The 27,921-nt window shown below is 41.4% G+C and overlaps 1 protein-coding gene across 6 annotated transcripts in view; it reads right to left on the bottom strand.

Annotated features, from left to right (window-relative positions):
- RAP1GAP2 (RAP1 GTPase activating protein 2) overlaps window positions 1-27,921 on the bottom strand; it is a 384,075-nt gene that overhangs the window by 143,656 nt on the left and 212,498 nt on the right. For 5 of the 6 annotated variants that reach the window (XM_069944747.1, XM_069944746.1, XM_069944750.1 and 2 more), the window contains one exon: window positions 3,251-3,335. In XM_069944747.1, coding sequence (XP_069800848.1) covers window positions 3,251-3,335 — 85 coding nt within the window. Of the gene's footprint in view, window positions 1-3,250; window positions 3,336-3,787; window positions 3,829-27,921 lie in introns of those variants that run through there. The other variant, XM_069944748.1, reaches the window with a different exon arrangement.

Genomic DNA, 27,921 nt, shown 5'->3' on the forward strand with positions numbered 1-27,921 from the left:
CTGCAGCCTAGGAAGTCATTATATCTGTGATTCTGATAAATATATTAGGGAATTGTATGTTAATATAGTTTCATTTGTTAATTTATGTGGACCTTTATATTAAGGGCTTATGTACTGTACATAGGCATATTTGGGGGAGATTTATCAAACATGGTGTAAAGTGAAACTGGCTCAGTTGCCCCTAGCAACCAATCAGATTCCACTTTCATTCCTCACAGATTCTTTGGAAAATGAAAGGTGGAATCTGATTGGTTGCTAGGGGCAACTGAGCCAGTTTCACTTTACACCATGTTTGATAAATCTCCCCCATTGTTTCTTCCTTTTGGGGAGACCCATGCTACAGCTGGCCACTGTACCTCCATAGTCCTTTCATGTAAATATGCTCCATTGGACTTCAAATGTACGAAAGTCCTGTCGCCGAGAAGCATTTCTATGGAGTATAAAGAAGCCTCTACTGTATTGCATTGAAGTTGTATATACTATAACCTTATAATATTAGTTCTTTTATTTCTTTAGCACCAACATATTCTGCAATGCAGTATAGAGATGACATTGTACAAATCTTGCCATGTGAATCTTTATATCCTTATGACTATTATACAGAGGCAAAACAACCGATTACATTGGTATAACAGCAATGCAGGGGGTAATACTGTGCAAACTATACATATAGCTTTGAATTCTATAATAAATCCTTATTACACTCCAGTTCTTAGAGATCTTAGGTAAAAAGAACTTCTTCATATCAGTCATAAATACCCATGTTTCCTTCCATGGGGAGCACATGACTACAATGAGATCTCTAATAGAAACATAGAAACATAGAAGATTGTCGGCAGAAAAAGACCACTGGGTCCATCTAGTCTGCCCTTTTAGTATTTTCTTTCTTATTATCTTAGGATAGATGTATGTTTATCCCAGGCATGTTTAAATTCTGTTATTGTAGATTTACCAACCACCTCTGCTGAAAGTTTGTTCCAGGTATCTACTACTTTATTTTTTACTAAAAACACTCCCCTCTTGAACCTTATTTAGTCCTTTAACATACTTAAAGGTTTCAATCATGTCCCCCCTTTCCCTTCTTTCCTCCAGACTATACAGATTCAAATCCTTAAGTCTTTCCTGATATGGTTTATGCCTCACACCCTCCACCATTTTTGTAGTCCGTCTTTGGACCCGTTCTATTTTATCAATGTCCTTTTTTAGATGAGGTCTCCAGAACTGGACACAGTATTCCAGATGTGGCCTCACCAGTAGAGATGAGCGAACCTTGAGCATGCTCGAGTCCATCCGAACCCGAACTTTCAGCATTTGATTAGCGGTGGCTGCTGAAGTTGCATAAAGCCCTAACGCTATCTGGAAAACATGGCTATAGTCATTGGCTGTATCCATGTTTTCCAGACAACCTTAGAGCTTTATCCAAGTTCTGCAGCCCCCACTAATCAAATACCAAACTTTCGGGTTCGGATCGACTCGAACCCAAACCCGGTTCGCTCATCTCTACTCACCAGAGCTCTATACAGCGGGATCACAATCTCCTTCTTCCTACTGGTTATTCCTCTAGCTATACACCCCAGCATACAATTTGCTTTCCCCACCGCCTGGTTGCACTGGTGACTCATTTTAAGGCTGTCAGAAATCACTACCCCTAAATCCTTCTCTTCTGAAGTCTTTTCCAACACAGTACTGCCGATGTGATACTCGGATAGAGGATTCCTCATTCCCAAGTTGATTATTTTACATTTGGAAATGTTGAACTTCAATTTCCACAGTTTGGACCACTTTTTAGACACATTTTAACTTTACTATAACAACAAATTTTGTCATAAAGATATGTGATGTAAAAGCTACAAAAAGACAAAATGAAGTGTATTCTGCTCCCAGTCCATGAGCTCCGATCCCAAAAATATCATAAAATATTAAACTTTTAAACAATCAGATGATGTTCTCCCAGGTTGTATAATAGGTCCTCCAATGATCAGAATTTTGGAAGCACATTCAAAACATGTCCATGTTTAAGATGGAGCCGACACATTCTGTATAGGGGGATACTCATCATGAATGGTGTTTCGTCAAAGGCTGGGTTCATACACAGTATTTTGGTCAGTATACTTAGCTCAAACAAAGAGTTGAACTAAAAAACGATAATGAAAATGTTTGCAACTTCCTATGTTTTTTAGACTCCCCATTTTCAAAATTATAGTGAAATACTGAATAAAATACTATGTACGAACATAACCTAATGATAAAGTGCACTGAGGCAAAATGTGTCAAATTTATTGTCATTTGCAAAAACTTTTGACGTCTCACTCAGACATGTGAAAACTTTTAATTGGTGTCTTAATCTTCAGACCTCGACCAATCATTAGAAAGAGGCAGGAAAAGCCGCAGGAGACAACTTCTATAGTAAGTCTATGGGGGACTGTTTCCTCCGGAGAGCCAAAGAAAGAAGAGTTCCCCTATGCAATTCCCCAGCTCATTCTAATGGTTGGTGGGGGTCTGAACACTTAGAGGGGCTTTATCAAGTGTTGTTTGCACCCATTTTTTGGTCTAAGTGGTATTTATTAACCAGTATTTGACATGTAAATAATTATTAGATGGGATTTTATAATAATCTGTCTAAATATTCTAATAATCTGTGACTTGCGCCTTATATATAATGTGCGCAAAATTTTTTAATTTGCACCTACTGATAGGCCTACGTCTGGTCCGGACCATGTGAATACATTTCACTAGTTTAATAAACAAAAAATGTAGTGCACAATTTTCAAGCCGTGTGCAATTTTGTTTTTCTCAGGATGTGCACAGTTTTTGTGCACATCCATTTTTCACAGGGAGAAAAACAAATGTGTAAAAGTTGATAGAAAAAAAATCACAGCTATTAGACTCAGCAATAAATTTCCCCCGTAGACTCAGAAAGATTGAAACTTTTGGCACTTCTCTGTGACATGTGGAAAGTTTTTTTTTTTGCAAGTGACAATGATACTTTAAGCCTGGTAAAAATGTGGGCACATGTTCACTGTTTGCATACTACACTTTAAAAGCAATGCCAGCTATGAGCTAGAATAGATATTTGACACAGCTTGTGCCAATTTCTGCAATAAAGTATTGTGAATCTGCAGGACTCAAGAAACAACATATTATATACTTCTAGCAGCCAAAAAATACAGGTGCATCATAGAAATCAATGTCGTCTAGATGATAATAGTCCCCATAATGTTGGTCAGATAAATAACAACAATTACAGTACCTTCATAATAGGGGGAGCTGTGGCTGGAGGTGAGAGCGGGCGATCAGGTAAAGTAACTTCTGAAGAGTTGGACATCTCTTGTTTCCTGTTGATACAAAACACATGATTGTTACTATTAGGGTACAAACCCACTTGACGTATTTGCTGCGTGAATCATTCTTAAAAATAAGCAGGCAAAACGCAGGTTGGCTTTATACGATTGTTCTGCGTTAAAATACGCAATTGCGTATTTTTGAAGCGTGAAGCTTGTTGTTAGCAAAGCATCAGTTGTTAACAACCTGTGCGAAAAACGCAATTGCGTATTTTAACGCAGAACAATTGCATAAAGCCAACCTGCGTTTTGCCTGCTTATTTTTAAGACTGATTCACACAGCAAATACGTCAAGTGGGTTTGTACCCTTACACTTCTTATATAAATGACACAGATAATAAACAAAGTTGGGAAATACGACTATATTATCCAACGCTCCGGAAACTTTAGCCTATGTACTAAGACACAATACTGGGTATAAGTAAGTACATGATGCGGCTTCTTACCACAGTTTCATTATGCCGCACAATGATGAAGAAATAACAGGCAGTGTGATGTGCGATGCAGCATGCGACTCCCAGCCTCCCCCGCAAGGTGTTACAGGTAAAATTAATTTCAGGTGCTTTTCACTCACGGAAAAGGCAGATAGATAGATTTGTGTTTCCATGACAATCTCATTACGCCAAATTTCCCCTGGCCCTCCCTCTTCCAATCTCCCATCTGGCATTAGCTTGTTATGGACCACATTCTGTTTGTTTCTGGCTTTCCTTTTTGTGGTATAAAGGATTACACAGAGCGCATATGATAGGGGAGATGCTGGAGACCAACTAAACACACGAAGGAGAAAAGCGGATGTACTATTGTATCTGTGCTCTAGGAGAGTGAATAGAGGGGCATGGAAAATAAGAGATGTGTTTTCTTATGGTCCACTGATTATTATTGCTTGCAGGTGCATTAAGTGCTTAGTAAAAAGGATCTTTGGTAAAAAGGTTGAAATACAGGATGTAGCCTGGTGTTATAGTGTAGAAGTACTATGAGAAAATAGGATATTACCATAGCAGAAGATATGAGATAAATAAAGACTATACTACAGGCAGTCTGTTATACCACTGTATAGTGTAAGCCTGTCAGGTCTAATAGTGTCAAACACAAGGTAGATTGGGGTCTTTTCACAAAAAAATCAGTCAGTGCCGCTTTTGATTGACATGTCAAAATTCCCTCGAAATTACAGAATCACTTTAATAACTATAGGATGCAGGATATAATGAGCTATATGTAGGTAGATCAGAAATAGTATCAACTTTTATACATGCCTATAAACCCACCTTAAGGATTTGAGAATTTTGAGATAAAATCATAAGCGTAGTTTTATAGCGCTTACAGCCACATACTGTGTGTGTATATATATATATATATATATATATATATATATATATATATATATATATGGAAATATGTGTACTCTTCATATTTTGCTATTTTCTATAAATGAACATTTTTTCTTGCGAGAAAACTATTTGTGATGTAGTATAAGTCTTTCACACATCGGCAATTACGGACAAGCTGTAGTCTCACTGATTTCCTTAGAGCCCTTTCACACATACTTTTACACATAAAGTACAGTCATTCCTACTACGGGCCGTGATTGCATGGATTCCCCAGAAGAAGTCCATGGGGGTATCCATAATAACGTCTACAGGTTACTAATCCGCTCCTCCGTTTTTGTTCAATCAGATTTCGCAAAACTACATATGAATATGGGTGCATTGCAGTCTGATTATACGGTCAGCAAAAAATTGCTAATTTGTGAATTAAGTCAAACAGCTGCCTTATGTGCAATGGGCTCATCATATGTCTTGACTTAAGGGAGCCCACAAGCAAAATAAGAGAAAGGTGAAAGGAAATGATTATGTCACATTCTTCCACTTACAATATCTTCAAAAGTTGGTACATTATTCTAATTTAGGTGGCCTGATTGTCCTTGGGGTATGTCTTTAATTGAAAAGTCCATTATATTTAATAGTAAAGGCAGTGAAAGGACAGTGAAAAAGAAAAATGGCGTGTGAACAACTAAAAAATAACGTCTGCTGTTTGCAATAGACGTCCGAAAATAATTGTCATGATCATTATTTTGAGGTCCGCACAGACAATGTCCATAATTTCATATTAAGAAAACCAATTTACCCATACGCTGGTATTAGATTAGGCCCTGCCCCCTTTCACCTGGCCTCACCTGACCTTTCACCTGGCCGAATTTCACCTGGCCTTTTAGTGAATCCGTCTGGGCGTTGGAACCTGCGAGCAGGAGTAAATCATGATACGGCAGGGGAGAAGGCCATGGCTCCTATCGCCTTGCCCCGCCCTCGAGCTCCCCCTGCCTGCCCATCAGGAGAGCAGGGGATACGGTAGGCGTATGCCAGGGAGAGGGGGCAAATCTGCAGCTTCTCCCTGGCTTATGCCTCGGGCAGGACTTTTGTAAATAACCCCCTGTGTGCATTGGACGTCCATCCTTCCACTGACTTTAATGGACTGCATTGAAGTCAATTACATTGCAGCATTAGCAAATGTCTTTTTTTCATATTGTGTGAACATAGCCAGATACAATTTGAAAACCAGGATTAAGCTAGGAAATAATGGTAGAAAAGGCTGTTACCATGATCCTAGTCCTCCCCATTAAAGTAAAACACAGTGCACACTGTTTTCTCATATAAATAGACTTTGCCCAGAAGGTGCTGGAGTCTGATAACTGCAACATTCAGGCTTTGTTGGAATAGCAGTCTAACCTGGTAACAGCTGGGACCAAATGCCCAGCTCTATACAGCTTTTATTACACTGCAAACAAGCTGGGTTGCTGCAGCAACAGGACACATGGTTCCCTAGCACCACGGAGTCCAGCCGACCGATGCACCTTGGAGGATGCCGCCAATTAAAGACCAAAGAGAAGGTATACGATGAATGAATCACACAGCGAAAAACCAAGGAAGCTGGAACAGTATCAGACATCCTAAAATACTTCTGTAAATAATGTTTTATCTGCTAATGTATTAAACACAATCCCTGGGAATTCAGAGCCGTACAAACAATTTATGAGCTCACATCGATCTTCGCGCTAGAAAAGTGCCATCTATTCCCTTCTTGTTATTTTCATCCTTTGTAAAATTGAGCCATAGGGCATTGTTCACACTATAGATTTTCATGTGGATATCAGCGTGGGATCTGCACATATTCTACACCAAAATCTGCATAAATTCTGCCTGCATTTTGGGTTCCATTTAATTGACAAGAATCTGGGCTGTGGTTTATATATCTGTTTCATAACTGTTGAGCTGACTTGCTGAACTGTTCGGTCTGGCAACATTCTCTGAACCCAAAAGTTTGTCATTTGATCCTTAGCGGCTAGACAAGTTGTATACTGCCCTAAGGCTATGTTCACACAACGTATATTTTTGTAAAAGTACGGCCGTTGTTGCAATCGGCGACAGCGGACGTACTTTTTACGAAAATATACCTTGCCTTGTCTTCTATGGGATCCCGGCCGGAGCGTATACACATTGTATATGCTCCCGGCAGGATTTCTCGCGGCGCTGTAGAAAACTGACGTGTCCGTTTTCTGCGGCCACTATTCAGTGAATAGCGGCTGCAGAAAACCCTGTTGGTGCACACTATTGAGCGAGCAGCTCCGGCCGCACGCTCCATAGCGTGCAGTGGGGAGTTCTGATGCGGGCGCGCACGGATGCACCTGCATCAGAATTCTGCGGCTGCCAAGATCATCCGGCCGGTACTACAGTACCAATCGGGATTATGTTTTCAGAGACTGGCCGTTCCATGACCCGGCTGGGTCACGGAATGGCTGGTCTCTTACGTAGTCTGCACATTGCCTCAGGCTGCAAGGAAAACATGGATACAGCCATAAGCTGTTTGTCCTGGGCTAGGGATGCATCTAACTTCTCCAGCCATTGGGAATCAAATAAAGAGCGTTTGGTTTCGGAGATTGTTGCTGAACCCTAACACTGACACTAATCATAACCCTTCTCTTTTACCATTTTATACACATACATTTCACCCCACATGCAATATATTTTCTGCATATAGAACATTAAAATGTAATTGAATGCAGTGCATCTTATAAGTATGCTAAGTGGGAGCAAGCCACGATTATACTTCATTAAAACAAAATGAGACAAATCCAGCTACAGGTAATGGCTCCCTTTGGAGGAGTACATCTTCATGTGTGCCAGATGATGAGCCAAGCAATATTTACAAGGACTTATTCCTTATTCTATTGCTTTTAGAGAAATTAAATTGCTGCCTGCTGATAGCTCTATATAATCATATCAATGGAAACTGTATTTAGTGCTTTCCAGAACATTAACAATCTCAGGGTAGTAGTGTGAATAGAAGATATTGTATATCTTAGGAACCGGATAAATAGTGGTGGTCATAGACATAAGTATAATTATGGGGTAGATGGTGGAGTATATGCGAAACATGTTACCGTCTGTTAAGATTTAGGGAGGATCTGTAGCTTCTTCAAAAACTGTATATTATCCCTGGCTATCGATTAGTTGCTAAGTGGCTAATTTAAGCCTAGACTATGAACTTGGGTTGTCACCACTGCTTGGCTCTCAATAATGAGAGGCTCAGGTCACGACTCGTTGACAAGTAAACAGTCGTGGCGGCTCCCTTGACAATTATTAGACAACAACAATATCCATAGACTGGCAAGTGGAAGGTCACTACTGCTCTGAAAGGAGCATGAATCTATGGCTCTTCCTATTGAGCAGTGGTGACATATTTGTTGGGCCCAATTAGTGTTTACATAAAGGGAGACTCCACAGAGTCCTGTCATGTTTCCAAACAGCAGCCCTAGCATCACGACAGTGGCCTTATCATAACAGTGACCACAGATAGTGCCTAAAGCACTACAATCCTCCACTTCATCTCAGAACAGGCCTATGCTGCCTAAATGGTCCTGCCTAAACAGCTAGTAATGTCTCAGGGACATAAGGGAAAGTATCAGAAGGTTCCTCCATATGAACCTGCTGATATGTCTCTATAGCCGCCTAGCTCCTCATTCCGGCCCGTTTACTTTACTTTTCTAGGGGGCACCATTTTGGAGAAATTTGTTCCTAAATAAATATGCAAATGCATGTCTTATTCTCGAGCAAAACAAAGGAAAAAAGGGGACGGGGCGCCTCCTGGTGTAATAAAGTCAGGCAATTGTTCTCACCATGTATGATGAAAAGGACTCATGAAAAGGACTATATCCCAGCATATAGTCAGGCGCAGGTATTCAGTCTCAATATACCATTAAGAGTGAATACCAGGGCCCGACTATATGTTGGGATTGCTCTTGGTCCAGTGACCCCACTTGGTTCACAATTGTTATTCTCGAGTAGGAACAGCAGCGTATGGGCGCTGAGAACAAGCCGTGCTTGATTATCTATAGCTGAACATGCATAGGTAGGCGTGAATATCACAGCTGGTCAATAGGCGGGGAGAACGGTGCACTGAGGGGGTTGAGTAACCCCCAACCCCCACCCCAGTGCACCAAAGCTACTTATCTGCATATTTATTTATGATGAATGAATGTGAGAAGACAAAAAAACAACAACACATACTTCTTGTTCATAATGCAAGTGGTAAAATTTGTCTCTCCATCTTCCTATTATAGCTTCAGTAATTGCATAGCCTATATTCTCTGACCCTGTTGTGTTGCCCATGTCGCAGAATACAGGCTGCCACCATTGTGCTGTACGTGAGACGTGCAGCTCTGCTATTAGAACCACTACTGCTTGTAGAGAGAGGGACAATGCTGGTATTACTATACTGCGGGTTATAAAATCTGCTAATAAACCTGTGTTCAGACTGAACTGTTCCTATTATTGTAGTTCATCTCTAGGTTTCTTCATGACAAGGCTGTCAGTGGTTTATACCCACAAGAGAAATCTATTGAGGAAAGTCTCTTTTCCCAATATTCAATCATTCTATATAGCAGAGATCCATGATCTCTTCCACTTCTTGTACTACAGACTGTGCATGGTGTATGTAGAGTGTCTCAGTCATGAGATAACACTTCTACAGCCTGACAATCTGTGAGCGCTGGATATAATCCTGCTGGAGATATAATGACGTCTGTAGGTACATTCTTTCATCTTGTAGAAGACATGACACAGCTTTGTGAAAATCTGTCTGCATCATGACTCATCCCCAATGATCTCGGCCATAGACGGCTTAGTCAGTGTGAATATGCACTCATTGCATTTCCCTCCATTGAAAGCATTTACTCTCCATGGATCATTAGACTTTGTGAAGCACCTAATCTCACTGGCTCTGGCCGCGAACGTCTTTATTATTAAGTCATTGATTCCTGTGGGATGTAAATCACTTCCTTTTCTCCAGCCAAATGTTATACTCACTGTTGACACCAAGCTTATTTGCCTGTATATTAAATCCTAACTGCATCTGATCTGTAATTGCTAAGAACAATATAGTCTGGAGATAAAGATATTATAAGGTAACCCAAAGTACCAGCTGGAAATATGTCTCCTTGCCGATGTCATATAAACTCTGAATAGTACCGCATCCTGCGTAAGTCTTCTACACAGATCAGTGGCATCAAGTGAAATAATAGAAGTGTTTAGGGTATGGCCTTAAAGCGGTTATCCAGCGCTACAAAAATATGACCACTTTCTTCCAGAGACAGCTCCACTCTTGTCTCCAGCTTGGGCGGGGTTTTGCTGCTCAGTTCCATTGAAGTGAATGGAGCTTAATTGCAAACCGCACCTGAACTGGAGACAACAAGAGTCGTGTTGTCTCTGAAAGAAAGTGACCATGTTTTTGTTGCACTGGATAACCCCTTTAAGTTGTGCATAGTGCATATGGACAAGGCCCTGTGTGTCAGTGGTCACGTGATCTACCCTGGAATAGTGTGGTGGCTGCATCATGGAGCCAGGACAACACATAAAGGGACATCAAGTAGTTTTGCACAAACACATCACTTTACTATAGCCATCAGTCTATTTATTATTTAGGGCCCATGTGCAAGAACAATTTACTTCTAATAGACACATTATAACACATTCCTTTATTTCACTTTCTCTTATTGTGCAGTGAGTGTATTAGCTCAGTCCCTTGAAGAGATTTGTAATTAAAAAAAAAAAAAATCTCAAATCTTCCAGTACTTATCAGCTGCTGTATGTCCTACAGGAAGTAATGTATTCTTTCCAGTCTGACACAGTGCTCTCTGCTGCCACCTCTGTCCATGTCAGGAACTGTATACAGTATACACACACAAAGAATGCTCACAATGATGAACACTCAAAGGTGATTTATCAGATGCAACTCTGAAAATGCATACTGTAACTGGAGCGTACTATCGTGATATTGTGATATGAGTTTTGCATTTTTAGAGTTGCGCCCAAGATAATCCCCTATGAGTGTTCATGATACACAATTGTGATCACTCTTTGTGTGTGTATACTGTATACAGCTTTATCCTTTTTTTCTTGTGTGCTTGTGTGCCGAGCTCCACCACCAATAGTGGACTGAGGCGCTGGGGTGGATTTATAGACCTTGGGGGAGATTTATCAAACTGATTTAAAGTAGAACTGGCTCCGTTGCCCCTAGCAACCAATCAGATTCCACTTTTCATTTTCCAAAGAGTCTGTGAGGAAAGAAAAGTGGAATCTGATTGGTTGCTAGGGGCAACTGAGCCAGTTTCACTTTACACCAGTTTGATGTTAATAGAGATAAGCACATTGATTCCGAAAGAATCAAGTGTATTCTGAATTTACTCAAAAATCAGAGTTTCAAACCCAATCCAACCTAAACCAAATCTTAAATCCTAGCAACCCCAACCCTAACTTAGGGTTAAGCTACTGCTACCTTGGAGTTATCGAGCTATGGAAAAGTTAGATACTAACGATTGTAAAATTATTGTAAAATATAGAAATTGAAGCCGCTAACCGCAAAAATGTAAGACCCCATTCACACATACCTTAATGCTCTCTGTATTTGTGGATTTGCAACTACGGAAAGGATTACAGATGTATATCTGTAACTGTCCACATTTGCACAATCCCATTAATTTGAATGGGTGATCAGTGCCACCTATGGATGTGTGCATGGGGCTATAGAAATCAATAGGTCCATTATCTGTACACAATTGCTAATCAGGTTGTGTAAAAGGGGCCTAACATTTTTAAACTTCCTATCATATTAACACTTGAAATAGAAGAAATCTTGAGAGTGCACTCACCATAAAAAACTTTCTTTATTAGATCCTTAAAATCGCAAACTTGTAGCAGACGACGGCATAGCACGCTAGCACCCTCCACTAATCGTTACAGCTGTTTCGTGCTAATCACAGCACGAAACAGCACGAAACAGCACGAAACAGCTGTAACGATTAGTGGAGGGTGCTAGCGTGCTATGCCGTCGTCTGCTACAAGTTTGCGATTTTAAGGATCTAATAAAGAAAGTTTTTTATGGTGAGTGCACTCTCAAGATTTCTTCTATTTCAAGTGTTGGATGGACTTGTATATTCGAGGTGTTTGCACCACTTGAACTGCGTTCACAATCCGTTCCCCCATAGCCTGCAAAAAAATCCCGTCCCAGGTGTCCTGTAGTGCCGACCGCTTTGCCTATATATTTTTTCCTATCATATTAAATTATCAATAATTTACACCCTTCTTGAATGTGGTTCTATAAATGCTGCTGCTATGGGAGTGATAATGTACTAGTACATACCGTATCATCATATCCAGGTGCAGAGGCAGACAGCATGGGATGTGTCTACTACTCATAGTACGACACGGAAGATGCACACACACGCATATATATAAATATATATATATATATATATATATATATATATATATATATAGTAATACAGAACATGATTTGCTCATTAATTTACAATGTGTTATCTCTAAGAGGTAGAAGCTCAATTCGTGCTTTATTTCTGTTATATGTGTATAATTTACTTAAATGATAGCTAAAATAATGGGTACGAGTTGAACATACAGTATAACACTATTGAAGAACATTGATAATTCTATGTTTTACAGAGAGTAGTGTCCATGGAAAGAACTGAGCACTAGCAGCAACAAGAACATGTCGCACATCACATGAAAGTAGTAGTTATATGCCCCCTAGTGGACATGATGCCATTAATCTCATGCATTTGATCAATGTGATTAACTAGATGGAGAAACTGGTTATAGTCTATTAGAAGATCTCAGTTATTGTAGCTACCATACAAAGTATCTGTGGTTAGTCCTAAGTGTATAACACATTTCCTGTATCATTCTCAGAAGATTATATGCACTTACATTATAGTATTTGTTTAACCCAGACATGCTTATACTGACTTACTGTAGATTCATCTACCACATCTGCTGAAAGTTTGTTGCAAGAATCTACTACTCTTTCAGTAAAATAATATTTCCTCATGTTGCTTCTGATCTTCTCCTACTGTATGTAATCTCCGATTGTGCCCACCTTTATGGATAATGTATATCTCTGTATGGCAGTCATCTGTTCAGCTTCCATTCACTGTTACACATGTGCCATTGGACTTATATTATCTCGTTATTCCCCACTAGAAGCAATGGTTCATGAACCTCTATGGAAATCCTAGTAATGTGCCATACACCACAGTGCTGAACTATGGCCATTCAAATGGAACTTACTTATAGGACCCATCATGTTCTGGAGCTAAATAAAAAGATGACCCTCATTTACTCAGTAGCTGAAGAGATAGAAGAGAGGAAGAAGATGATACTGCAGTATATCTGCACTATACAGAGTGACTATCATCTGAATAGACTGGTATTGCCCGGTGTGATAGAGTCAGTGGCTACCTGATAAGTAAGCAAATGTTCCTTTATCTGGGAATTGTGTAATTTTATCCTCCTAAAAAACTATCACACATTAGCTGGAGATCTCCCCGTATATTGGGGATGTGTGGCCAACGAATATTGTAAGAAGATGGCTGCATAAACAATCCAGCATGTGATCCTCAATCCTTGTAATCGGCTCAGTCAGCCAGGGTTGATCTACGAGGTCAGCTCTCACAGTGTAAGACTTCTACTATAATTAAAAAAAAAAGTATCTGTTTTTTTTTTAACAGACAAAAAATGAGGTTGACTATGTTTTTGTGTACGTAAAAAAAAAAAAACCCAATCCATTATGATTTGTTTGTTTTTTTTATAATGGAAGTCAATGTACAAACGGATCAAAACGAATGCATACGTTTTTCCATCCGTTTTTTTTCCCCATCCGTTTTTTTTTTTTTTTGCAAGAACGGATGACAAAAATGAATTGCAAAAATGTAGTGTGAACCCAGTCTAAGGCTATGTTCACACAACGTCTTTTCCTCTCTGTTTAAAATGACGTCCGTCATTTTGAGTGTAAAATAACGGACGTTATTTATTAGCCTGACCTCCCCTTAGTGCACTGACGGGTGTTTGTACATTATACTAGTTTGGAATTACTAATTGAACTTTGGGTGTGGCTTAATTGAAAAGTCCATTGAATTCAATAGTAAAAACGGAGACAGAACGGTGACAGAAGGAAAACTGTGTGTGAACTACAAATAAAAAACGTCCGCTGTTTGCAAAAGACGTCCGAAAATAATGATCATGTTCATTATTTTGACGCCCACTGCAAAAATGTCCATTATTCAATATGCTGTGTGCATTGGACGTCTGTCTTCCCATTGACTTCAATGCATTGCATTGCAGTCAGTTAAATCTCGGCAAAAACGGACGTTATTTTAAATATGAAAATCGGACGCCTTTTTAATTTTTTTGACGTTGTGTGAACATAGCCTAATAGAGAAGAATGATATTTACATTCTCGTTGATATTCAGCAAAGAAGACGTACACCTAACTCGAGCAATAGAATACTAGCTTAAGGCCCTATTCCACCAACAGATCTGATGACAGATTATTTGCCAAAGATTTGAAGCCAAAGCCAGGAACAGACTATAATCAGAGAACAGGTCATAAAGGAAAGACTGGATTTCTCCTCTTTTCAAATCCACTCCTGGGTTTGGCTTCAAATCTTTGGCAGATAATCTGTCGTCAGATCTGTTGGTGGAATAGGGCCTTTAGTACATACAGAGCGGTCAAGACATAATATTTTTTTTTTTTTAGCGGGAAATAGTTATGACCTTTGTAAATGAATTCTAACTTGCCTAAAGGGACAATGTTATTCCCCTTTTATATTAAACAACATAGCTCCGTTAAGGCTAATGTCCAAATGAATAGCCTTGTTTTCATTAAAAAGCAGTGCATTGTAGTTAATGGTTGATCTGTCTTTACGGGAACATTTTGTGATGGCCATTGCAGGATTCTTGATTTAATTGTAGCATAGTATATATAAGTTGCATATTTTCAAAGTCATTAATGGGGAATGAAAACTGCGAAGCAATTACAATGCGCTCTGTATGACCTTATCGGAAAGGTTAACTACAATAACTAATGATCAGCCTGATGGAAAATTCTCTCCACACAGCTAAACTAGACAAGAAATGCTTTCATATCTTCTGGTTATTTCTTGATAATCTGTAAACTCTGATACATAGATCTGAACTGTACTGTACTGATCTGTACTTCGACAAGAACCAAATTGTGATGGCTAGAAAACTAGGTGAGAGTATCTCTCATATGGCAGATGGTGTTCCTGGCATTCATTGGCTAGTACCGAGTAAAAGTGGTCCAAGAAAGAACATCAGGTGAACCAGGTCATGGGTGCCCAAGGCTCAATGATGCATGTGAATAGCAAAGGATAGACCATCTGGTTTAATCCCATAAAAAAGCTACTATAGAACAAGTTATGTAAAGAGTTAATGTTGTGTGTGATAGAAATGTGTCAGGACACACAGGGCATCACAGCCTGCTGTGTATATGGCTGCAGAGCCAAAGACTAGTCAGACTGCCCATGCTGCCTAATGTCTACAGCAGAAATGGGCATATGGGCATCAGAACTGGGCTGTGGAGCCATGGAGGAATCACATGTACACAGTGTGAAAGCACCAGGATTCTCTATGCAAGAGTTATCAGAGGGACTGTGATATTTGTAGGTGTACAACCACCATGCTGCCCAACTGCTTTGGGCCAAACTTGAAAGTGGCATCTGAGCACCTTCTGGCTTTTCACCCTTTATCCGGCCCCAGTTGTGGATGTGTTTATAGCTGGTACCAGCTCACTTCCCGAGCGGGCAGAGTGTGGGTAGCAGCTGGCCCAGTGGACCAGGTAAGAGTGGTGCAATGCACAAAGTAATAAGGAAAATATGTATATGTAGGTATCAGGTAGGTAGCAAGAGGAAATTGACTCCAGTGTAGGTTCCAAAAACTAGTACAGGAGGTCAGCAGCGGCAAAGCAGTTCAGAAGCTGGTGCAGTAAATCAGTGCAGAACAGGTTAATTTGGTTAATCTAGACCAGGGATGGGGAAACGTCGGTCACCCAGCTGTTGCAAAACTACAATTCCCATCAGGCCTTTAGCTTTGGCTGTCCAGGCTGTAGTCTTGAAACAGCTGAAGGGTTGAAGGTTCCCCATGCCTCTAGACACTGGAGATGTAGCAGAGCTCAACAAGCTCAAGTAGCAAAATTCAGAATCACAACACTGACAAATGTAACTCAGGAACACAGGACAATACAGAAAGATCTTTGAGAGTGGATGGTGCAGCCTTGAAGAGGTTCTTTAAAGAAAACTACAAATGTTTTTTATCAACTGGTGTCTAAAAATTATACAGATTTGTAAATTACTTCTATTTAAACTTCCAGTACTTATCAGCTGATGTATGCTCTGTAGGAAGTGGTGTATTATTTTCAGTTTGATACTGTGCTCTCTGCTGCCACCTCTGTTTGTAACAGCAACTGTCCAGAGCAATTTGAGAATTTGCAATGGGGATGAGGGTGAGGTACCCATATACTGTACATTCCCTTGAAGCATCTGATCATTTGTACAGTAATGAGAAGCACTATTTCAAAGGCAAATACTAAAACGTCCCGTCTATTGCCTGTCTGCTATGATTCATATGTCATCAATGAGAGAAGAAATCCGAGCTGCTAATTTAATGAGAATCGAATTTCTCAAGTAGAGAGAGGATGAATATCTATGCGACATTTTACGTTTCATGCTGTTTCCAACTTGGATTTTTATATTTCGCTTCTAATAGGCACAAATCTAATTTGTACAGCACATTTCATAAGTGCTTTTATAAGGGTGGGAGTTTTTTTTTAATTCTAGGCAAAGTTCGTTCTGGTATCATTTTAATGAATGAATACAGATATTTGTTGAGTTGGCCGCCTATGTTCATTTCCTTTAGCAGCTTGGTTCCAATTTTGATAACTGTTTTAACTTCAATGACCTCTTTCAGGCTGCCTTCCCATCTGTGTAGGAGGCTCCATTACAAGAAGCCGCCGTCGTAGATTCCATCGTTTTTATAGCAAAAATAGCACTGCATGCAGCACTATAAATCGCTCAATACTAATGGACAGATCGAAGGGAAGCTCTACTATCAGGTACCTACGCATTCAATGTGGAGAAGTTAAAGCAATGCATTTACTGTGACGCCAGTACTTTGCTCTCCCTCTACACTTGTACACAGACCAAGTGGTTCTACTACGCCAACTGCCTTTGTATGCTCTCTTACCTCTGGGCTTCGATGTGCAGCCCCCTCCCTGCAGCTATCTCTAATGGTCCTATTAGACTGTCCAATCATGAAGTGTTTACTGAGCAATTACACGATTATCAGGCAGTAAGGGCTGCACGGACATCATTAGCTATTAGAGATGAGCGAACCTGGAGCATGCTCAACTCCATCCGAACCCGAACGTTCGCATTTGATTAGCGGTGGCTGCTGAAGTTGGATAAAGCCCTAAGGCTATGTGGAAAACATGGATATAGTCATTGGCTGTATCCATGTTTTCCAGACAACCTTAGAGCTTTATCCAAGTTCAGCAGCTCCCGCTAATCAAATGCCGAACGTTCGGGTTCAGATCGACTCTAACCCGAAACCAGTTCGCTCATCTCCATTAGCTATGTCTTTGCAGCCTTTGCCTTTAGTGGAAAATAATAAAGTATTACCTAACCTTACTACATTCCCTGGTGTCCTCAAGCCTTCCCCGGTGTCCTCTGGCCTTCCCTGGTCTCTGCACTGACAGGCCGCAGCCAATCACTGGCTACGGCCATGGCCTGTCAGTGTTGAGACCAGAACATAAGGCAAAGCTGCGGAGACCAGGCAAGGCTGCAGGAAACCAGGGAAGGCTCAAAGACACCAAATGTTGAGACATTTGTAATGAAGTTAATTTAGAAAGTTGCTTAAAAGGAAAAAAATGCTTTCAAATCCACTGGTGTCACAGATTTGTTATGCTGCATTTACACGGAACGATTATCGTTTGAATCGCATTTGAGCAATAATCGGCTCGTGTAAACACAGCGAACAAGCGAGAAATCGTTCATTGTGATCTTTCAACATGTTTTCAAATCATCGTTGGTCGTTCGCTTAAAAAATTTGCCGATTGCTTTGTGTAAACAGTCTTTCACAGATTTATCCTATGTGAAAGATTGGCTAAAGCGATCTTAAAAAACGATTTTTCTAACGATTTATCTCCTTCTAAATGCTGATCGTTATAAAAAAACAAATTGTTGCTTCAAAATCGTTAGACGATTAACTGGGCAAATTATCACTGTGTAAATGGACCATTACTTACTTCTATTTAAAAACTTAAGTCTTTTAGTATTTGTCCTCTTCTGTATGCTCTGCAAGAAGTGGTGTATACTTTTCAGTCTGACACAGTGCTCTCTGCTGCCACCTCTGTCTGTGACAAGAACTGTTCAGAACACTAGCAAATTCCACGGACAGAGGTGGCAGCAGAGACCAGTGTGTCAGACTGGAATAAAAACTCTGCTTCCTGCAGAGAATACAGCGGCTGATAAGTACTCAATGGGTTACAAGTAGAGATGAGTGAACCGGGTTTGGGTTTGAGTCGATCTGAACCCGAACGTTCGGTATTTGATTAGCTGGGGCTGCTGAAGTTGGATAAAGCTCTAAGGTTGTCTGGAAAACATGGATACAGACAATGACTATATCCATGATTTCCACATAGCCTTAGGGCTTTATCCAAGTTCAGCAGCCACCGCTAATCAAATGCTGAAAGTTCAGGTTCGGATCAACTCAAGCATGCTCCAGGTTCGCTCATCTCTAGTTACAAGTTTTAAATTGAAGTAAATTACAAATCAGTATAACTTTCTGGTACCAGTTGATTTAAAAAAAAATCATTGGAGCACCTCTTTAAGATGTTTTCAGAGACTTTAAATTTCATAACTGTATATTCAAACCAGCTCCGCTGTGTGTTCTTTCTATCAGCCAGTCCATGGCACTAGGTGAGGTATACACAATAGACAACTCCATAAAATTGCATCCCCTCTGGAACAAGAACTCTATGATCAATATTCTTAACTCAGAAAATGTTACATTCTGTTGGGATGAGCACTTTAATAGTCTCTGCAAGATTCTCTGACAAAAGTTTTACTGTTTCCGAACCTTTACATCTCATGTAATTTAATCTCTTGAAGTAACAAAGTGAACAGCAGAAAGGCACCCAAACTAAGGGACAAATAGTTCTCATTCTTAGTCCATTCATTCAGTTGAACTCATTTTCTGGATCTCAGCTGGAGGTCAGCAGCAGCACAGCGGAGGAGAATGCTCTTAGTAACCCTGTAAATTGTCTGAGATAGTGGAGAGTTATGGACCTTACAGCTATAAAAGCCTGGATTGAATTCCACTAAAATATTGAATTCTGCTCTTATAAAAAGGCTAAAAAAAGGACTTATGTTCCATCCATCATGTTGTCATTTTGAAAAGTTTTTCGTGTAATGGGTCTTTTACCGTCTCTATTCAACTTTCACTCTTAAACAATGAATTGCTCAAAAACATTATGTACCAGAACAACATGACTCTCTTCCCCCCAACCTGAACCGAGAATACCAGATGCTTTTTAAAAGAAGCAAACAATTGAAGAGTCTCTGCAATAAATTGAATATCAAAGCTCTGATATCATTATTTATACAGCATTTCTATAATAAATGTGATGTTAGCAGTACCATCACACTACTCCTGGTGTTATATCGATAAAAAGTACAGTGGTACCTTGGTTTAAGAGTAACTTGGTTTAAGAGCTGTAAGGGATTAGGTAGCGGGGTAGTCGTCTCCTGAGTAGACGGGGCACACTCTGGCAGGCACAGATAGAACACTGGAGTTCGTACAACTGACCTCAGCCAGTTTTATTTAGAGATAGTGGTACAGAAATAAATCAACACAAACAAAATCCTATGCCTGTCCGGCACTTACTAAACAGCAGGATACCTCACTAACAAGGTGCCAGCCTAATACCAGTCACCACACATAACAGAAGTTGTACGTACCACTTGTATGGCTCTCACAGGTTCTTAGCAGATGACCTGTTCCCAGGCTGAGAGCCAAGGTGTGTCTGCACTCCTGGCTTTTTATAAGACTTGCACACCTGAGGACTGACTGATTAACCAGACAGCCCAAGAGCCGGACTGTCTGTATGGAGTGGGGCCCACCCTCACTCCCCACTCCAGCAACACAGGCCCTGATAATTAGTTTTGTTCAAACCTGATCTGCAGAAGCCACAGATCTCTGGACACTATTTTCCTGGTTGCTTTTTTTATATCACAGACATGATAAATCTTGGGCATATATACACCCCATCTACAATTTCTCCAGACACTCTGTCACATATCCTCCCCCCCTGTTTCAGACCCGGGGCTGGAACACATCTGGACACAAGACAATGTACACGGGACAAGGCGTCAGCATTTCCCATTTGTGTTCCTGGCCTATGCTTTACAGTAAATCTGTACTCCTGTAAAGCCAAGAACCACCTTGTGACCCTCCTATTCTTTTCCTTATTCTCACACATCCATTTGAGGGGAGCATGATCAGTAATTAATACAAACTGCCGCACAAGCAGGTAGTAGCGGAGCGCTTCCAGGGCCCATTTAATAGCGAGGCACTCTTTTTCCACAATCGCATACTTTTTCTCGTGGTCATTAAGTTTTCTACTTAAATACAGTACAGGGTGTTCTTCCCCATCCCGCACCTGTGACAGTACAGCCCCTAGTCCCACATCAGATGCATCAGTTTGAAGTACAAACTCTTTCTCAAAGTCTGGGGTTATCAGCACTGGCTGAGCACACAGAAGGTTTTTAAGGGTCTGAAAGGCTTTCTCGGCCTCTGGTGTCCATCTAACCATGACCGAGTCTTTACCTTTTGTCAGGTCAGTCAAAGGGGCTGCAAGAGAAGCAAAGTTTGGAATAAACCTTCTGTAGTAGCCGGTAATCCCCAAGAAAGCACGAACTTGCTTCTTATTTATGGGCTGAGGCCAACTTTGTATGGCTTGAATTTTATTTAATTGGGGCTTTACAAGACCACGGCCTATAGTGTAACCTAGGTATCTGGCCTCCTCCAGACCAATGGCACACTTTTTTGGATTGGCTGTGAATCCTGCCTCACACAGAGAATCTATAACAGCTTGCACCCTAGGTAGATGGGATTCCCAATCCAGACTTTGGATGATAATGTCATCTAGATAGGCTGCTGCGTACCGTTTATGAGGTCTTAAAATCTTATCCATCACCCTCTGAAAAGTTGCGGGGGCTCCATGCAAACCAAAAGGCAAAACAACATAATGGAATAGCCCATCAGGGGTGGCAAAGGCAGTTTTCTCTTTGGCCTCATCTGTTAGTGGTATCTGCCAATACCCTTTGGTCAGATCTAGGGTGGTGATGTAACGTGCCTTTCCTAGCCTGTCAATGAGCTCATCCACACGGGGCATCGGGTAAGCATCAAACTTAGATATGGAATTTAGTTTACGAAAGTCATTGCAGAACCTCCAGCTGCCGTCTGGCTTGGGGATCAGAACTATGGGGCTAGACCATTGGCTATGGGACTCTTCAATTACCCCTAGTTCCAGCATTTTTCTCACCTCTTTGGATATAACCCCTCTCCTGGCCTCTGGTATTCTGTAGGGCCTAAGCTTAACCTTTTCCCCTGGTTCAGTAATTATATCATGTTTGATAAGAGAGGTGCGACCTGGGATATCAGAGAAAAAATGTCTGTTCCTAAAGAGGAAATCATGTACCTCGACCTTCTGTGCATTTGCCAGAGAGTCAGGTACTGTTACCTCTGGTATCAATGGCTTCTCGGAGCAAAGCTGCCCTGGTGGTAATGAGGTGTCTGCGGCAAGTGATAGTCTATCTTTCCACGGTTTAATAAGATTGACGTGGTACACTTGCTCAGGCTTCCTCTTACCTGGCTGGCGGATTTTGTAGTTCACCTCATTTACTTTTTCTAATACCTCAAAAGGGCCTTGCCACTTAGCTAGAAATTTACTTTCTACGGTAGGGATCAACACTAGAACCCTGTCACCTGGGGAAAAAGTACGTATTCTGGCACTGCGGTTATACACTCTCTGTTGTGCCTCCTGGGCCTGGGCCATATGTTCACGTACAATAGGCATTACTGCTGAGATCCTGTCTTGCATTTGTGCAATGTGTTCAATTACACTTCTATAGGGTGTAGCTTCCTCTTCCCAAGTTTCTTTTGCTATGTCTAGAAGACCCCTTGGGTGACGGCCATAAAGCAACTCAAAGGGAGAATACCCTGTGGATGACTGTGGGACCTCACGGATGGCAAACATGAGATAGGAAAGAAGAAAATCCCAATTTTTCCCATCTTTGTCCACCACTTTCTTTAGCATAGCTTTTAGGGTCTTATTAAATCTCTCTACCAGTCCATCAGTCTGCGGGTGGTAGACAGAGGTACGCAGCTGTTTAACCTGGAACAATTTACACAACTCTTTCATGACTCGTGACATAAATGGGGTACCCTGATCTGTAAGGATTTCTTTTGGTATTCCCACACGACTAAACACCTGCACCAACTCTTTGGCTATGGCCCTGGATGATGTGTTACGCAAGGGTATAGCTTCAGGGTAGCGAGTAGCATAATCCATAATAACAAGAATATGCTGGTGACCTCGAGCAGATTTTACAACAGGCCCCACCAGATCCATCGCTATTCTCTCAAATGGCTCCTCAATGATAGGTAGGGGTACCAGGGGACTACGATAGTGGGGTCTGGGAGCTGAAACCTGGCACTCTGGACAGGAGTCACAATAATCTCTCACATCTTTGTGAACTCCTGGCCAGAAGAACCTTTGGAGGACTCTATCTGTAGTTTTCTCAACTCCCAAATGTCCCCCCATAATGTGACTGTGGGCCAGATCTAGCACAGTTCTGCGATATGCTTTAGGGACCACTAACTGCTCCACCAAATCATCTCCCCTTTTCACCACTTGGTACAGTAAGTCATGTTTTACAGCCATGTATGGAAAGGCAAGTCTGGTGTCCGGCTCCACCAGGTTATCATCAATCATTTTCACATTTTCCCTGGCTCTGATAAGGGTGGGGTCTTTTAACTGCTCTGCACCAAACTTATCTTTCCTCACTTCAAGATCAGGCATATTGTCACTAGGGAGGTCTGGACTGCTCTCACCCTCTGGGGACACAACATCACGGGGTTCAGCTTCCTCACTATCCCCAGCCATAACAGTGAAGGGGAAAGTTTCCTCCTCACCTAGAGCCCCCCTCTCAGGCAGTGTATTGGAGACTCTCTGTTCCCATAACCTCCAGAAATGTGGGAAATCCCGCCCCATGATGACATCATGCATTAATGATGGAACTATCCCCACCATAAATTTTACAGCACCAAACTGAGTATGTATGTCCACTAGGGCAGTGTTGTAATGGCAGGTGTCCCCATGTATGCATGTCACCCCAATGGTTTTCACCCTGCGTTTTCTGGGATCTACCCAATCAGCTTTTACCAGGGTGACTAGACTGCCTGAGTCTAACAATGCATTTACATCTTTACCTTCTACAGTAATAGCGCACATTTGTTTCTCGCCCCCAGCATTTGGTAATGCAGCACACACAATCTGAGCATACAGGGATAAACGACGGTTTATACAAGAAGCATCACATTGCATGGGTTCATCATACATTGGGCAATTGGCAACAACATGACCTGGCATATGACATCTGAAACATTTTACTAAGTCTTTATTTAGTCTCTTATAAGCCACAGACCTCTCTGGCATGGCTTGCCAGCTTCTAGAGCCTGGGCCTTCAGTCTCTCCCCTTGCACGCACAACCATATTAGATCTGCCAGCCCCCTCTTCCCTTGGAACAGTCTTACCAGAATGTCCTGGCGTTCTCCGCTGTGGGGCTAGGGGGCGCTGCGGCAGACTCATCAGCTCCTCCGCTGCTGTGTACCTCTCCACCATCTCCACCATCTGGTCAGCATTTTTGGGATCTCCATGACTCACCCACTTGCGCAAGGTAACAGGGAGGGATCTTAAGTACTGATCCATTACCACCCGTTCAACCATCTGTGGCCCTGACAGGATCTCTGGCTGCAACCACTTCTTGGTCAGGTGAATGAGGTCGTGCATCTGAGAGCGTGGAGGTTTGTCTGTGCTGTAGGTCCAGTTGTGCACTCGCTGTGCGCGGACAGAAACCGTGACTCCAAGGCGTGTTAGAATCTCCTTTTTTAGCTTGTCATAGTCTATAGCATCATGATTTTCCAGGTCAAAATATGCCTTTTGGGGTTCCCCAGAAAGGAAAGGTGCCAAAAGTCCCGCCCACTGCTCCTTTGGCCAACTTTCTCGCTCCGCAGTTCTTTCAAAAGTTGACAGGTAGGCTTCCACGTCATCAGCTGATGTCATCTTTTGTAGAAAATGGCTAGCCCTTATGGAGGTGGGGGCAGCATCTGCAACACCTGGGACCTGTCCAGCGACAGTGGTTAGTTGCTGCACCACAGTTTTTAAGGTCTCCCGGTCATTTCTTTGCTCCTCCTGGGCAGCTTCTAGTTGGGCTGTCAACCTGCGGGTTGTTTCTTCGAGCACCCTTTGCTGCACCCTGGTAGCCTCTTGTTGCACTCGGGTAGCCTCCTGCTGAGATGCAACAGCACTCAAAATAGCTTTTACTACATCCTCCATTTTGTCAGATGTAGAGACACAGTCTTTAAACCAGTGCAATAGGAGTGACACTGGCCCTTTAAATTTTCCAGTCTTGTTTTCTTGTGCCAAGATTTGTGCCCGCATCCTCCACCAATTGTAAGGGATTAGGTAGCGGGGTAGTCGTCTCCTGAGTAGACGGGGCACACTCTGGCAGGCACAGATAGAACACTGGAGTTCGTACAACTGACCTCAGCCAGTTTTATTTAGAGATAGTGGTACAGAAATAAATCAACACAAACAAAATCCTATGCCTGTCCGGCACTTACTAAACAGCAGGATACCTCACTAACAAGGTGCCAGCCTAATACCAGTCACCACACATAACAGAAGTTGTACGTACCACTTGTATGGCTCTCACAGGTTCTTAGCAGATGACCTGTTCCCAGGCTGAGAGCCAAGGTGTGTCTGCACTCCTGGCTTTTTATAAGACTTGCACACCTGAGGACTGACTGATTAACCAGACAGCCCAAGAGCCGGACTGTCTGTATGGAGTGGGGCCCACCCTCACTCCCCACTCCAGCAACACAGGCCCTGATAATTAGTTTTGTTCAAACCTGATCTGCAGAAGCCACAGATCTCTGGACACTATTTTCCTGGTTGCTTTTTTTATATCACAGACATGATAAATCTTGGGCATATATACACCCCATCTACAATTTCTCCAGACACTCTGTCACAGAGCGTTTTGGTTTAAGAGCTCACAGTTTTTCAAAATTGTGACTTGGTTTAAGAGCATTGCTTTGGTTTAAGAGCTCCCTGTACTGGGTGGGAGCGCGAGTGGAGGAGGGGCATGGCCTGCATAGCAGGGTCTACAGCACTGTACTCTGACACAGGAAGTCTCCCTTATCTTCCAAATAATAGCAGATCCACTTCAGGCTGGGGCTTACATCAGGGGACAGGACTGCGGAGGTAACCTCTCCATAGCTGTAACCCCTCTCACCCCGGACAGAGAGTGCTGCATGTATGTGCCCAAATCTGCCCTGCTCATTCCTTCATGCTCCCTGCAGTCTCTGTCAGCCCTTGTGTTTCCCATCCTCTCCATTACTGTACAGTAACTTATAATATCACATATTCTGCTGTTTCTCAATGTTTGTTTCATTTGCTATACATGTTATTCAGAATATTAAATCATTATTTTTGGGGTGTGGAACCAATTGTCTGCACTTCTATGATTTCTTATGCAAAAATATGCTTTGGTTTAAGAGTGGATTTGGATTACAAGCACAGGCCCGGAACGAATTATGCTCGTAATCCAAGGCACCACTGTATATTCTTTTTTTCTCCAAACAAATTTTTTATTGTGATCAGGAAAAAATAAGGAACATCTTCCAGAAAAATAATAATTACAATTAGGACGCGCAGGTCCTAGCACCAAGTACATAGTTGATACAATGTCCTTTGCATTGATCAAGATCACTTGTTTTATATAGTTTTGTGCAGATGTAAACTCAGCAAATAGGATAGGGCAAACATCAAAAACAAAAGAAATAACAGAGATTTCTAAATATCACTTTCTCCTACAAACAAACAAAGGGGGGGACATACATTTTGTAGTAGGCAACAGATGATTGGCATTCAAAAACTTAATCAAAAACTTGAATAGAACTAGAACTGAGGAACCTTGTGTTGTCAGAATTTTTATTTTTTTTTCCAAACAAATTTTTTATTGTGATCAGGAAAAAATAAGGAACATCTTCCAAAAAAAATAATAATTACAATTAGGACGCGCAGGTCCTAGCATTGATCAGCAAGTGGAGCAGTAAGATAAAAAGTATATTCAACAGGTGGCAGACAATACTCCTACCTATAGAAATTATGCAGTAATCTCATTGTAAATGATTGGCTGTCTTATGACCGCTGAGATCCTGCTCTTATGGCCAGGTTCAGAAGAATATTTAACCCCTTAGATGCTATGGTCAATAATGACTGTGCCACCTAGATGGTTTCTGGGAAACCTTTGCCCTCTACTGGTGGTCTATTCAGAGCCTATTTACCGTGTGTACTGTAGATACTCATGTAACCACTACTGCCAAATACCTCCTAACAGCTTGTTTAGAAAAGCTCAGATGACAGACAATTTGTTTAAATGACCATCCAGCTTCCCTCAGTCGAATAATGCACCATCTCTTAGAGTCTGTCAACAGGGCAAAATATGTTTGGGGGAATCCTAGAGGCATGTCTAGCAGTCAATGATCTCTCTCAATAAGAAGTACACTACCCAAAAGTAGCCTCTGAGAACCATTTTATAGGTTAGTGGTAATTTCTCACAAAGGTTATATTCACACTTGATTTAACAGCATCCATCGCATAATAACAGACGCTGTTAAACTAACAGCCGCTGGGCTACATTCAGGACGTTCCTGCAGCCGATACAAAAACCTGAGGGCACCGTCAGGTGTGCCCGCCAATCAATTAACCATTCACTACAATGAAAAAGTGCAGCCACCGTTGAACTTTACATAGTGTGAACAGCAATTGTTTACGGGGGCTGTTCGGTGGAGAACGGTAAAGAACAGGCTTTAACATAACACTGTGTTGATTTCAATGCAATGCCTCCCCTGCAGTAAAGAACGGACACTGATTCCATTGCAATCAGCATCCGTTCTTCACTGAAATCTAACGTTCTGTGAACATAGCCAAAGGCTGCATTTTTATTCTTCAATATTTAAGCTTAGATCATCGTGCACAGAACGCACCTACAAATACCACATACTGTTCCTGGAACCCCGGCAGCATTTAATGAACGGGATATTTCTTCCTCTAAATTAAATGTATGAAACATATTGCGGAAGAAACGGAGGAAATACATATTTGATTTATAGAACAAATGAAAAAGCTTTTTACCAAACTGTGAAAGGGAGGGTAGCCCTGAATGTGCGAAACTAGCAATTTCCTCATATTAAATCTACAGTAATCTGGTAAATCTGTTCAAGGCTTTCATGGATTGAATCTGCTTGATACTATTGAAAAACTTCCAACGAGTCATTTACTCTTAATATTTATGTGTGCCAAACCTTGCAGTACTGAATATACAGATGATAATTTCACACCGAGACACTTGCTATGTGTGGAAAGAGTCCAAGCGGATGGAGAAGGTCTACTTTATGTCTTTATTTGGCTCTAAATCTTTAAATGAGTCATCAGTAAAAGCCTTAGCAGAAGCGTTAAGGTAAAATAAAGAAATTGAGAATTCAGCAGCATCCATAAAACTTACTGTACCTTAGTTCTGTCAGTTGCGTAACTTTATTCATTTTTTTAGGTGACCATGGTTGTAATAGGGTGACTAGTTTATTCCTACACCTGTTTTCCTGGTATATGCTTCATGTTTAACTTATACTTGTGCTCCCAACTCAATAGCTCAGCATAGGGGCTCAGGAGTTTGTATTGTTGCTAGGAAGCACTGGGTTCCAATCTGACCAATCAACATTTAGGGGGACATGTATCACCGCAAAAAGGCATATTTTTTGTCGGAAATGGGCCCGATGCAAATAAATTTATTTTCAAATGGCCTTTTTAC

Source organism: Dendropsophus ebraccatus, chromosome 11 (assembly GCF_027789765.1).
Source record: "Dendropsophus ebraccatus isolate aDenEbr1 chromosome 11, aDenEbr1.pat, whole genome shotgun sequence".
Taxonomy (NCBI): Eukaryota; Metazoa; Chordata; class Amphibia; order Anura; family Hylidae; genus Dendropsophus; species Dendropsophus ebraccatus.